Source organism: Neomonachus schauinslandi, chromosome 5, assembly GCF_002201575.2.
Source record: "Neomonachus schauinslandi chromosome 5, ASM220157v2, whole genome shotgun sequence".
NCBI classification, from domain to species: Eukaryota; Metazoa; Chordata; class Mammalia; order Carnivora; family Phocidae; genus Neomonachus; species Neomonachus schauinslandi.
The window spans coordinates 24,339,844-24,354,969 of record NC_058407.1 but is presented as its reverse complement, the minus strand read 5'-3'; the positions used below and the strand labels follow the sequence as shown (position 1 = coordinate 24,354,969).

Below are 15,126 nucleotides of genomic sequence, written 5' to 3'. Positions count from 1 at the left end.
CTAAAATTTTGACTATTTGGGTCTCCTTTTCTATGAGTTGACTGTTGAAATTCTTTGCCCACTTTTCTGTTGGACTCTGAATTTTTCTTTATTGATTGGTGCAAAGTGTTGTACATATTCAAGAAAAACCATTCATATGTGTTCTAAATATTTTTTCTCAGTCAGTGGTTTGTCTTTTAACTTTGTGTTTGGTGTCTTTTGCGATACAAAACTGTTTTGTTTTTTTTTTAATCAAATGTAGTCCCATGTGTCAGTCTTTCCTTTATGGGTTGTGCTTTTTTTTTTTTTTCTCGTGGTTATTTTTCAAGGAAAGCATAATATTTGTCTTACAAACTTTTTTTCACTTACTGTTATTATTATTTTTTTACTTTTAGATAACTACCAAGTGGTCTTCCCCACTGGCAACACATGCTCGTATCAAACTGACGGAGTGTGTGGCAACACAGATCCTAGAAAAAAAACCTCAGACTAAAGTGGATATTACGTGGATTCTTCTATTGCGCTACTATATTCATCTGCAAAGGATTAATAATATGAGCAAACTGCTAGGTAGGTTTTTGATGTGTTAAGAAAAACACATTCTTTTCCAGTTCTTGTTAAGTCATGTTTTTTATTTGGAATTTTAAAATACTATCGATATCTTTTAGAGTGAACTCTCATCAGAATATGAAAATTGTAGGGGCTCTTAACCTGAGATACACAGATCTTTGGGTGGAATAGTATTTCAACAAGTCTGACTTCCTCTGACATTATATATATTTTATTTCACGTATTTAAAAATGTTATTGTAAGGATGCATCCAGAGGCTTCCCAAGTCTGCCAAAGTGGCCCATGGCTCAAAACAGTTAAGAATCAGAGTGATCACAATGTGACAGCTTATAAAATGAACAGGATGAAATTTTGACTTTTAGGAGAGAATGTTCCAGTATTCAGTATGTAAGAGGACAAATACATGACTTCAGATAAGATATGTAACTCCATTGAGTTGTTTTGTTTTGTTTAGTTTTTGTTGTATCATCAATGCCGTCTTAAGAACATCCAGAAAAACTGGTATAATCTGCTTCGTGTTAGTCCCCCTTGTGTTTGTGACAATGTATGTTGTATTTTATCTGTGCCCATGAAATTGGTGATTTTGTGTTGTTCATCAGTGCAAATAGTCGGAAAAGACAGTTTGACCCATGTCAGGGCCCAGTGATGGAGAAGCCAGCAGGGCAAATAGGCTGAGTGACTAAGCAGGGTTATCAGGAGTTATTGTGGGATAGACAAACATTCAGAGAGGTGTCAGGTATAAAAGGTACATCATGAGAAGGGCAAGAATGAAAGAAGTTCAATAGCAAAGGATGCGAACATGAGCCAGTACGGCATACTCTGGCAGTGCCTGCCCCATATCAACTCAGCTCACCTTTGAATTCACCTGCTGGCACCTGCCATGTCACGTGCCCACATTTTACTGCTTTTCTGCCCTGGGCTCCTCCTGAAGCTACTGAGACTTGCTCAGCCCTGTCAGGACAGCCCAAAGTGCCAGGGATTACCACACATACTTATGAGGTAGGAAACTGGTAGAAAACATTCCAGCTTCCCGGTCCCAGACAGTTCTACATGTTATTTTTCAGAAGGTCCTCAGCAGGACTGAGCCCTGATTGTCCAGAGCTACAGCCCATCCATTAACTCACTCTATTGGCTCTTCTCTCCATCACACTTTGTTCTTTCTCTCACTTATGCTCCTTGAGATCACTTTTCAAATAAATGACCTGCACCTAAGTTCTTGCTTTAAGATCTTTGTCGGGGTAAGTCCCAAATAAGATGAATACATAGAATATTTTGCATTGTCAAGAATTAGAACCTAAAGCAATCCTCACACCCTTCTGAAATTTTCTTCATTCCTGTGGCAAGAAGCAGTTCCATTAGTGAATAAGCTTAAGAAGAGAGGAATTACACTGGCAGCCACTAGCTGAGGTGTGTGATTTACAGGGAGAGCAGCTAATGAGCAAATACCAACAATACTGAGACTGTTCTGTTATCTAACATGACTCTAAAGTAACATATTTTTCTTCCCTAAGCATCTCCAAAGCCAGGACCTGGAATTTCATTGCCAGATGATACACTTCTCACGTCCCTTTTCAACTCTGGGCTGATTTTGCGCCAAAAAGAAATGCATTTTTTCCTTAAAAGATTTTTACAGCTGTATTCTTCCTCTTGTATTGATGAATTTCCAAAAGAACTCTGTAAAGGATTGGAAAACACACTTTTTTCGGAAAAAATCTCATCTGATTCAGTCAAGGTACTGTTTTCAAACATTATATATTTTTGTAAAACTTCTTAGAATCATTGTTATATTTCTGAAGGAAGCACATTTGAGAAAACTCAAGTGGATGTGGTGTATTGTAAATTTCTAATATGTATTTATAAAATGAATAAATCAAGTCATTTGCATTGAGTTCTTTCCAAACAAAAAAAGTATCAGTCATTTATTTTGAATTATCTTGACTTTGGACTTCACCATATATTGCTTTCATTTTTTTGATTTAGACTTGCCCATACCAGACATGTCCATATTTCTAAGCCCAGAGAAGTGACCTGAAAATGTGACTTCTTCCAAATTGAGAACCTTTGCTTATCTTATCCTTCTAGATTGTTGGATAGATAATAATATTTTCTTTTTTTTTAAATCACTCTTTTGAACAAAAAAGTGAGGTGACTAGTAATAAATTGTGATTTTAAAAAGTAGTGGGAATACCTACTAAGAGATAATTTAAGAATTCATTTATTTTTATTTATTTATTTGACAGAGAGAGACACAGCAAGAGAGGGAACACAAGCAGGGGGAATGGGAGAGGGAGAAGCAGACTCCCCACAGAGCAGGGAGCCCGACGCAGGGCTCGATCCCAGGACCCTGGGATAATGACCTGAGCTGAAGGCAGATGCTTATCGAATGAGCCACCCAGGCACCCCTAAGAATTCATTTAAAGAAGTGATTCTCAGGGAGAGTTAGGGAGTTGCTCTCAGGGCAGTGTATTAGAATCCACATGGGAGGATTTTTTGAGTTAGTTCCCAGATACTGGGATATTGGTATGCCTAATACTTAACACCCCTATTTCTTGCCCAGATTATAAATCATTTGAGAAATAAAAGAGTTGAAGAGTTTGGGATTAAAAAAATACCCACCCGTATGAGTCATAATGTTGACATTGCAGGATATGGTTTATATTTACTGGCAAATGGTCTTCCTAAAAGCAAATAGCAAAGTAGACAGATTTTTCCAATTCAGCTGTGTTTGTTTTTGTTTGGTTGGTTTGGTCATTACAGGCCCCCTTAAAATCTGTGGGGACACAGACCCCTTTAAAATCTGTCTCATGGGGACGCCTGGGTGGCTCAGTCCTTAAGCATCTGCCTTCATCTCAGGTCATGATCCCAGGGTCCTGGGATTGAGCCCCGTATCGGGCTCCCTGCAGAGCAGGGAGCCTGCATCTCCCTCTGTCTGCTGCTCCCCCTGCATGTGTGCTCTCAATCTCTCTCTCTCTCTCTCTGACAAATGAATAAAATCTTTAAAAAAATAAAAAAAATACACTCTGTCTCATGAAGGAGCAGAGAATATTCACTCTCTACAAACCATTCTCTCCCAAGAAGAAAGAGCATAATTATGCATATCCAATATTTCTTTTTTCCCAAATTCACCAATCAAGTAGTTCTCCAGGGGGGGAAGGGAGAGGGGGCAGAAAGGTCAGGAATGTACTATAAATGTCTGGCCCTCTGCTGGGAAGGAAGCAACAGGAGTGGGATGAAATCATTTCCATCTAACACCAGATCCCGATTCACCCCTCTAGAAACCGTGACTCCCTTTGAGGATTACTGCCACGTGTCCCAGATGCCTCAGGTATTCTGGCACAAGAGGCAGAGAATGAGAAGGTGGAGAACTATAGTTTTGTGAATGTATTCTTGTGACAATTTTGTATGAGTTTGGAAACTAATAGGTGTGATTTCTTAATATTCCGAAAGGAGCTCTGCTTGAGTATTTTAGTATTAAGGGCAGCCTACTAAGCATGATGCTCCGAACGTAGAACCTTGAATACGTTGTAAATATATGCAACACTTCTAATGGTAGCAGTGTTATCAGAGATCGTTGTACCCTGTTTGCTCTTTTTTTTTCTTTAATATAATTAGTGTAACACTTTCCCAGAATAATCGGCTCTGGAGATCACTGTTGCTCGTCTGACAGGTGCAAGCCACCTAATCATGTGTTCATTTCACTGGGGTAGACAGCTAACGAGCATAGAGCCTTTTGGATTTTTAAAAAAATAAACTGCAAGCTTGGCTGATTTTTATAATAACGTTTTTGAGCTTTTAATCACTCAGGAGGCTATTTCAATCAAACTCTATCCATAAATTGATACTTAATCCTGCTTTTCCTCTACAAAGAGGTAGATGTCTTTCCAGAGCGATCATTGCTAGGTGCCAGGCTCATCAGTGTGTGCGTCTGCATATCGTTAGGTCTATTGAAGCTCTGTGATGGAAAAACAAAGGTGCCAAACAAATTACATTAAAAATTCCAAGAAAAAAGGATATGATTAAAATTATGCACAATGCTGGGTTATTCATGTTTAGACTTGTCGTAAGGTCGAATATTTGACTAGTGTAAAGTGACTTGTCATTTATAGGACTGTGGCAAGCAAGACTTCTCCTGGTAGGTCTGTTGTTTCATTCCTTTCAAAGAATAAATCAAAAATACCGAAAATATTCAGTGTATGGTCCATCAGTTAGCATATATGCTTAATTCCATTAGCAACTAGATTTTATGTTTTTTTAAAGATAATGGAAAATTAAATGCCTATTTTGATATTGACTTTTGTTACAATTTACCATTATTAGACCATGTTAATAAATGCTATATATATTAAAATAGTAAATATTTGCTTATTATTTTTCTCTGCTTAGTTATTAAATATGAATTCTTGCTAAAATAGTTGTCAGAACCTCTGAAAGGCACTCAGATATGAAGAAAATTAAATTCCAAAATTATTTTTGGAATCAATTATTTACCTGAATTTTTGGTGAATTGCCTGGCATAGAATCAATCTTAGTTTAGCACTTTTAAATGATTATTTAAACCTAATAGTCTTGTTTATTGTTTATTTTGGTCATGTTTTTAGTATCATAGTGCTAATAAATGAGGATTCTGGCTTAAAATATCCTTTTATGATGATAGTCTCTAGACATTTTTGAGAAGTTTTATCTTTAATATTACCTTTCAGTCATGACATATTTTTTTCTCTTATCAGTAGACAACTTGAAAGGTCAGTGTCTTTATTTCTCTTTTTATTTTATTTTGAAGACTCTCATTGACAGTCTTATATTGTATCTTGAACAAGCTCAGAAATAATGGGAGGTACAAAGCCATACAGAAACACCAGGCATTTCTTACTGGCCACTTGCATGTTCCCCTTCATCATCAAGCCTTAAGATACCTTAGATGTCAAAAGTTCAACAGAAGAATTGCTTCCCAGCTACCATATTATAATCTTGGGAATAACAAGTTAATTTTGAAAATACTTTGCACTCCATTAAAGAAAGTCCTTTTCAGATTTGAGGTATTATTATCACTATTATTATCTCTCTGTCTAGACTGTTATTTTTTTATAGCAACCATGCTTTGCTTTCTGAGCTACTTTTAAAAAAAACTGAATAATTTGCGAAATTGCCAGTTGCATTCCACACATTTATGTTTCCTGGAAACTCCTGATTCAGGGACCTGGTTCCATCAAAGCTAGGCCCAGATTCACCAAGACTGAATTAACAAATCAGCCACATTCATGTAAAGAGGGAATGAGAGCGATTGATTTTAATATTTTACAGCAAAAACTGTCTTAATTTGCATATGACACAGAAAAAAACTGCTGTTGGAAGGTAGATGTTATTTATAATCATACCCTCAGTTTATTCACCACTGAATAAATAAGAAAAAAAAGAGATATTCTTAGAATCTGAGGCGATCTTGAGACTGAAATGATAATATTGACATTTTTCCTCTCTATATCTTTACTCTGGGAAAGTCACCAAAGTGGAAGACATTTGTTGAGTCCCATGGTTTTTTTTTTTTTTTAAAGATTTATTTATTTAGAGAGAGAGAGCCTGAGCAGAAGAGGGAAAGAGAGAGAGAGACAATCTCAAGCAGACTTTGCACTGATCTCAGAGCCTGACGCAGGGCTTGATCTCACGACCCTGAGATTATGACCTGAGTTGAAACCGAGTTGGACACCTAACCAACTGCACCACCCAGGCACCCTGAGTCCTGTGGGTTTTGAAGCGTATTTTTCTGTAGTAAAATCTTCTCTGGTAATTGGGGACAGTTTTAAAAGTGACACTCATAAAACAAACTAAGACAATTCCCAGAGTTTTATAATGTAGCCAATACTGAATGGATATTGAGTGAATGTTTTAAATATTGCATGAATTTATTACCAGCAATTAAACTGTTTTTGATTTTTCCCTAGTTATGTCATGACAGTTCTCTACACTCTGATTTATCATTAAATAAGCTCTCTGCCAGCCCATCTTCTGGAGATGTGTCATCAGTTATGAAGATACAAGATTTAAACAAAGAACTTTGCTTTCAGTGGTACATTCCTCCTCTAGAAAGACCTCCAAAGGACACAGAACCTATGGTATGTAATATAATCACAAAGCTAAATCTTATATTTAGATATAAAGTTTAACTCGACCATTATAACTTGAAAATAGAGAACAATCCCTTGTCATATAGATGAAAATATACAGCAATATAGAATCTATATTGTCTAGTAGAATGAGTCTGAAAATAACTAAGAAATCAGGTAAAGTCTGACTTGAGTTGATCATTTTTCCTTTTTCCTGATCTTCAAGGGAAACTTTCCAGTGTGTCACCATAATATAGGATGTTTAACTTTTTTTTGCAGCCATTCCTTATCACATTAAGGAAGTTTTTTTCTACTGTCTACTTTGCTAAGAATTTTTATCAAAATCTTTTGCTGTGTCTTTAAGATTATTTTATAATTTTAAAAAATATAGTAATTGATTTTTTAAATATTAATCAGTCTTCTGTTCCTGAGATAAACTCAAATTGATCATATATTTATTTTATTGGATTCAGTTTATTAAGGTTTTGCATTGGATTTTTGCCACTGTTTAAGGGTAATATTGAGTTACAAATTTTCATTTTCATACTGTCTTTGTCAGATATATTTTGTATAAAGATTTTGTTAGACTTATAAAGTGAGTTGGTAAATATAACCGTGTTTTTCTATTTTCTGGTGACATTTCTGTAAGTTTAGAGTAAACTTTTCCTCTCAAATATTTGGTAAGAATTCATCAGTAAAGCCGTCTGACCCTAGTGTTTTCTTTGTGAAAAAATTGAAAATTAGTAATATAATTCTCAATAGTTTGAGGCAGTCATTAAGCACTAGTACTCATTTACTAGATGCCAGAGTTGGTATCAGTTCTGATTGGGTCAGTATCTGTTCTAATGGTTAGTACCCATGTCAAACCAAGTTTTAAATATTTTGACTATCACCCCTATTTATAGAACATTGGAGTTTACTGTTTCTTCTTGAGTCAGGTTTGTTTAAGTTGCTTTATCTAGGAATTTTTTCATTTTATTTAAAACTTCTCTCATACTTTTAATCTCTCCATTGTATTTGTATTGAAGTGTCCCTTTTCATTTCTTACATTGGTTGTTTGTGTATTTTTTCTTGATCATTGTCACCAGAGGTTTCTCATCAGTTTTATTTCATTAATCCATATATCTTTCTGCTACTTTGTTTTTGTTTTGTTTTGTATTCTTTTCCTTACTCCTGACTTCTTGAAATAGATGTTTGGCTTAATATTCAGTCCTTTCTTTCCTAATGTATGCATTTGAAGACTGTGAGTTTCATTAAACATTGCTTTGGTTTCATCCCACAAGTTTTTATTATAGTATTATCATTATCATTCAGTTAAAAATAATTTTAAAATTTTTGTTACAATTTATTCTTTGACTCATGGGCCATTTCAACATGTGTTTTTTACATTCCAAACTACATAGAACTTATATATATTTTATATATTGTATTAGAAAAATATATTGTATTATAATTTGTTTTTTATTCTTAGATTATGTTGTTCTGTGATAATAAAAAAAATGCTCTGTATGATTGATATTGTTGAAACCTGCATATTTTCTCCAGGAAAGGATTTATTGTGTAAATATTCCATTGCTCTTAAAAGAAATGTGCAGTCCTCAGTTGCTAAGGCAGTATTCATATATATACCCAATAGGTCAGTTTGGTTAGTCTTGTTCAAATCTCTATTCTTGTTTGTTTGCCTTTAATTTTTTAAAATCAGTTATTAAAAGAAGTGTATTTAAATCTATCGCAGTGATTGTCATTGTTTTGTCTGTCAAATTTTGCTTTACATAATTTGAGACTGTGTTCTTAGGTGCAATCAAATTAACTGTTGTATTTTCTTGGTGAACTGAGCATTTTATCATTTTGAAATGACTCATGGCCTTTTTGTAATAATGTTTTTTTCCTCATAAAGTCTGCTTTGTTTGATATTACTAGAGGAAAATGACTTCCTTGTGGTTATTTTCACAGTGAAACCTTTTGCTTTCAACCCTTTTGTGTACGTGTGTTTTATGTTTTTATCAAAGGCATGCATTTGAATATTTTCAAATATAGTCTGATAACATTGTATTTTGACTGGGGAATTTAATACATTTACACTTAATGTAAATGCTAATATATTTGGTTTTAAATCTATCATGTTATTTTGTGTTTTTATTTGTCTGAGCTCTTCTGTTTTTCTCTTTTCCCTTCTTTTGGATTATTTTTATCATTTTCCTCTATGAGTTTTGAAGTTATACACTTTTTTCAATGCTTTTAGTGGTTACCTGCAGGGCAGCATACATACTTATCAACATCTAAAGTTAATAAATATCTTTTTCACTCTAATGACTTTTATATTACTGTACATTTTCTTTTTTAACCCAAAATAATATTATTTTTAATTGCTTTATACAAGAGTTATTTCCTTTAGAATTTTCTCTGTATTTACTACTTTTTTTTTTTTTTTACTTCATCTTGCATTTTAGACATTTTATCTAGGAACACTTCTTTCTGTTGAAGTATATACTTTGGAATTTCCTTTGGTGAGGATCGTCTAGAGGCAAACTCTCAATTTTTGTTTGCCTGACAAATGTCATTATTTTACATTAATTTATGAAATACATTTTTATGGAGTAGGTAATTTAAGATTGGAAATTATTTTATTTCAGTACATTGAAAATGTCATCTCCTTACTTCCATTGTTGTTGTTGAGAGACAAACTTTTATTGCTTTAAAGTATTGAATTTTTTCACTAACTGCTTTTGAATTTTCTCTTTGACTTTGCAGAATTTTATTGGGCATGGTTTACTTTTTATTTACTTTGCTTATATTAGTGTAGTGGTTAAGAACACAGACTCTGGAGCCAAATTACCTGGGTTGGAATCCCAGCTCTGTCACTTAATAATTTTGTGATCTTCAGTAGATTGGTTAACTTTTCTGTATCATAGTTATCCTTTTCTGTAACTAGAGATAATTGGGTAAATGCCTAACCTCAATAAATAGTAGTTGTCATTTGTTATTATCTGAAACTATTTTAAAATTATTATGCTGTCTTAAAGGTTAATAACTTCAAATATACATGTAATATACTTGTTAAACATTATTTAAAAGCTTCTTTTAAAATTTAGCAACAATATCTTCTTATAGCTACTTTAGCTGCCAACATTGTATAGAAAAGAGAGTAAACTGTGCCTTACAGCAAAATTAAAGTACATAGCATATAGGGAAAAAAACCTTAGTTTGCCTTTAAGTGCCCTTCATAAATTTATATCACACATATCACTCCTTGTTTTAATGTTCATTATTTTTATTTTTATCTAACTCTGCATCTTTATCTTTATCCACATCTATGTCCATATGCATGGAAAGACATTTGCACTAGGGCTCACTGGGGAGCAGGTGGAGATGGGGGCAAGTATTTAGAATCAGTTTAATATCAATCCCTGAACAATTGGAGAAAGAACAGTGATTCACATTCTAGGAGAGTCTTGATGAGAGGTCAAGCTTTTAAAAATGGAACAGTTGGTCACTACAGCCATTTGCAGAGGGACCTTCCACCATAGCATTCCTTTGATTGCTTCTCTCTCTAAGAAGAGCCTCAGGCTTTTCCCCATTAAGCAGTTGCCATATAGTTTTGCCCTGTTCAGCATTTTCATTTGCTTTTTGCCTCCTGCATTGGTCTACCCTGCATTTTCCAGCTCTTGAGTGCTGTCCCCTCTAGCTGTGCCTCTGGTAGCTTCTGCTGCTCCTTGACCCATGTGACCCTGTCAGATCGTGAAACCTCCTGGGCCTACCTCTCTTTGCTCTTGAACACACTTCTCCCATTGGCCTCTTCATTCTGCTTCCTTAGGCTAGCAACCTGCTGCTAACTCTTGGTCATTATATCTCTTTCTATTCATACAAAAAAAAGGAACTTTAACATATCACTCCCAGGAACGTTTAAAGCTATTTCTCACGTTATGAAAGTATTCTCTTTCCCACACTTTCCATGTCAAATCCTTGCCAGATATTCCATATACTTTTAAAAATAATAAATCTGCATAGTCTCTTTTGGGGAATTTAGTAATGTAGTTTTCAATTTCTGGATCCAAGAATACTAATGGACCATGGAATCAATATTGTGTGGGTCTTGAGTCGTATTTTTTTTTTAAATAAATTAAGAGAAAAAACGTTTTCTGAAATTTGTTTCATGATGTTGTTAAAAACAAAATTTCTCAGATTGACTGATCTTCAGCATATGTCAGAATTTATTTACTTGCTGGCAAGAGAAATAACCAAGTGATTAAAGAGTATATTCATTCAGGGAGGGTATGGATGCAGAAGGATTACATATTTGGGAAATAGAATGTTTACCTAAGGAGCTAATTTTAAAAATGAGGAAGATAGTATAAACTATAAAGTTCATTTTGCAAGCTCATAGAAATATCACATCCATATCAGTCTGAGACAGAGTGATCTGAGAAGTTAATGCTATGACTCTATCTGTGGCTGATAATTAGAGTAACAGGGTTTTATCCATCAATAATTGTGTCTGATAATGAACATGGAAGCATGAACTGGTGTGAGGCAGAGATTAGAAGGAGAATACCAGCTAACTAATTCTGATTTAAACAGGTTGCTAGAGTGGTTTTCTTATGCCACAAGCAAAGGCACAAGAACACACAGTTTTCCCATTTCTTAGTTTGGGGGCATTTTCCCCCTTTTTGGTAATAAATATTGGGTCATGATGAAAAATATAGTTGCTCACATAAATTTCAGTCAAAAAATTGGGAAACACTGACTTGGATGGACTAGATCTCCTCAGACCTAAGATTCTATCTTTTCAGAAGATAACACTGAAATTTGTTTGATGATTTAAATATTGGTGTATTTGAACATTTATCTACTCATTATCTTAGTGTAGAGTTTCATGTTGAATAACTGGCTAAAGTTAATGAAACTACAAGATAATAGCAATAGTGAATGTAGAGCTTAGTATATTCTAGACTCTTTGCTTATATTAACTTCACAACAACTCTGTGAGGTGGGTACTATCATCAGCCCCATTTTACAAAAGTGGAAACTGAGACACAGGATAGAGGAATGCTAGTCAGCAAGGAATCAGGATAGAACAATCTGATTCCAAGTTTGCACTCCTAACATGGTGCTTTGTTGAGTCCTCAAGAGTGGTCCTGGCTGCAAAAACTTCTAGCTTCTGGGTGGGATGGTGATGAAAATTAATATCTGACCTAGGGTGTTGGAGTTTCCCGGGACTTAGAGGATTAACAATGCAGGTTAACATCACTTGATTCACCTACTCAGTCCTCTTCAGTTAATCTAGTATCTGAAGCAGAAATACTGGTAGGAACTAAGGATGCTGGTGGCAGCAAAGTAGAAAATCTGGAACTAGGGACTTTGACATAAAATTTTTAGATAATTCAGAGAGCTAAATATTTCAATGTCACAATACTTTTTAGAGTTAAGTTTATAACTTGGAAAAGTTTAACTTCTTAAGTATGGGGGTAGAAATTGTATTATCCTATTTAACAAAATTTTCTTTAGAAGAATGTAGTAGAACCACATTATAAGCTCTTCCCTGGAATTTTATTACAAACTAAGCATCTTTTGAACAATTTCAGTATCTTCTAGAGGCAGACACTAAAGAGGTTTCGAGGGGCAATCATTTTAATGAACCTTCCAGACAAAGGCTTTAAAAATAGTTGTGAAGAATGGCTCAAAGACGCATAACTACAGCTTAGCTTACAAAGGAGTAACTACAGCCAGAGTTTTGATGGCTCAAATTTGTCTTAAGAATACATCTTAGGACCTTTAACTTAATTCTACCTCATCTTCTTGCTTCCAGAGTTCCCAGTAGGATGCTCTGGATCGCAAGCCAGCCCAGGTTTAGAGTAAGACTTGAATTATGTTTATTACTTGATCAGACTCAAAGAAATGCAACTTGGAGCTAGCAGGGAGGAGGGGCAATAAAGAAGCAGTAGTGGGACCTTCCTTTTGGTCTATGAGACCTAGTTTGGAGGGAATCAAACTGCTGCAAAGGCTATTGTTTTGAGTGCAGCTAGACTGTCCAAGGCACGGTATTCAGAGGCCACAGAAGATTTAGGCAGACAAACATAATCAAGTGCAAGAAATCTGATCAAGCAAAGCACTGAAAATTAGGACTCCATGTGTCAAGTGAAAACACAGAGTTGGATAGAACTGGAAAAGTTCTTGGAGAAAAGTCTATTCACTGTAGAGATCCAACCAGTCTGGGAACAAGAGATATGGAGCTGGTGATCTTTTCTGGAGATCTTTATAGCCCTGGTTAGAGCCAGACTGTATTTCATGGTCCCAAATAAGCAGGCTGTGCATTCAAGACAAGCTCAGTCCTACATTCTGAAGGAAGAGTTAACTAGGTAGAGTTAACTAAGGTAGAAAACTACCAAGTCATAGTAAAGGCAGAAGCTCAATGTTGTCAGTGCCAATGTCAGGAGTGCTGTAACTCAGAGATCATACAGATGCCCAGGGCTTCCCTCTGAGGTGCCCTGGATTCTGGGTCTTGTTAGCCAAGTGACTAGTGAGAACCTGGTGCTGCAGATGAGGCCCAAAATTACACCCTGCTTCTGGGAGCTGGGGAAGACAAAGGCTGCAAAGGAGGCAGGGACTGGCATCTGAGAGTCAAGAACCAGCAGCCCTGGCATCCCCTGGAAACTCACTAGAAATGCAGAATCTCAGGTCTCACTCCAGACCCACTGAATCAAAATATCTCCCAAGTAATGTATACACGTTTAACTCTGAGAAGTGCTGGGCTAGACCAGTGCTTCCAAAGCACCCCACAGCTCTAATAATGATTCTCCAAGAAGCTACTGCATTGCGACTTAAACCGTAGGCTCCACGGGAAAGCTTCTCTGGCTTCTCTGGCTTCTCTTGGTACCACCCAAATCAAATTTCAGAACTGAAAAGAAACTAGGAGAACGTCTATCTGATGCTCTCATTTTACAGATGAGGCAGCCAAGTCCCATATGGGTAAAGTGACTTGACAAATGCCACAACTTACTAGTGACAAAAATGAAAATGGGGACCTGAGTCTTCTAGTTCTTCATGTGGATTTCTTTATAACGTGCGTATAACTTAACTGCTTACTAACTAATTAATAAAACATTGATTGAGTGCATAGTATATGCCAGGCATTTTGTTAGGTGATTAAGGTACCAAGGTGAGGAAGTAATGAATCAACTCCATCTAGTAGAGGAGGGGCTCTTTTTTTCACCCATTGCTGGGCTGTAAGGGATTCCTCATTCAAGCCAATTTTAAATACAGTATTCCTCAACTTTTGTCAAAAGCACATCACTTCTTTGCCATTGAAAAACAAGTCTTTGCAGAAGTGAATAAGGGAGCATTGGAAATTTCATCATGGGTGTATTGTCTCCTGCAGAATCCAATCCCGAGTATGCAAGGTGTTATAGGTTGACACTTATCCCTGAGGAGTGAGGACAAGTTGGGAGTAGAACTAAGCACATGGATTCAATGAGGACAACCTGGGAGGTCAGACAGAAAGCTGGCTTGGGGTTAGCAGTGAGTCTAAAAGAATATGGAGAGTGAGGTACCAAGCAAGTTAGGGTGAGGAGCCAGGAGTGGTCATGAGGCTCACAAGCACAGCAGTGATGCTCTAAGCACTTCACATTGACTCACTGAATCCTCACATGATCCATGGGATGGGGATTACCACATCTCCATTTTACAAATGGGAAATGAAGGCACAGCGTTTTCATAATTTTCCCAGATCATACAGCCAGTAAATGGTGGAGGCAAACCCAGGCACTCTGGCTCCAAAGCCCAGACTCACAACAAATATGCAAGTGAGTTTAGTGTTTTGTTGTTTATCTACTGCCATATTTTATCCAAGTCCAGTTTGATTTCCGACTGTTATACTTTGAATTCAGTTGTGCCATGCTCAGTTAGAAAAGGCTTTAAAATTGTATTGCAAAGCCATTGACAAGTGTCAGCCTGAGGAGGGAGAAAGTCATTTTCATTATCAGGGGTTAAATATAAAGTATGTTATCTATTTAAATTTTTCCACTAACACACTTTGGGGAGCTTCATTAGCTCTTAAGAGATGTAATGAAAATTTCAGAGATACGAAGATATTAATTAACATGTAGCAAGTGCTACGAGCACTACTAAAAAAGTACAAGATGTCACTCGTGTCCACGGGGATTTTGTATGCTAGCCTGGGAGTCGAGGTTAACAAACACAAAACAAGAGCAAACACCATACGACAGACTAACCTCTCTGGGACTCATTTCATTTTCCTTTCAGAAATGTGTCATCAAAAATTTATCATAGTTTGAAAAACCAAATTTAAAAGACTTTTAATGAATGAAAAGAACATTCCTCTGTCTAGCTGTCCACATCCCTAAATTCCACCATCAGATACAATTACTTTTTTTTTTAAGATTTTATTTATTTATTTGAGAGAATGAGAGAGAGAGAGAGCATGAGAGGGGGGAGGGGCAGAGGGAGAAGCAGACTCCCC

General features: G+C 36.0%; 1 protein-coding gene across 1 annotated transcript in view; it reads left to right on the top strand.

The window, feature by feature from the left end:
* CFAP54 (cilia and flagella associated protein 54) overlaps positions 1-15,126 on the top strand; it is a 294,732-nt gene that overhangs the window by 240,521 nt on the left and 39,085 nt on the right. The window contains 4 exon segments of the mRNA XM_044914733.1: positions 375-463; positions 465-549; positions 2,061-2,281; positions 6,489-6,659. Coding sequence (XP_044770668.1) covers positions 375-463; positions 465-549; positions 2,061-2,281; positions 6,489-6,659 — 566 coding nt within the window.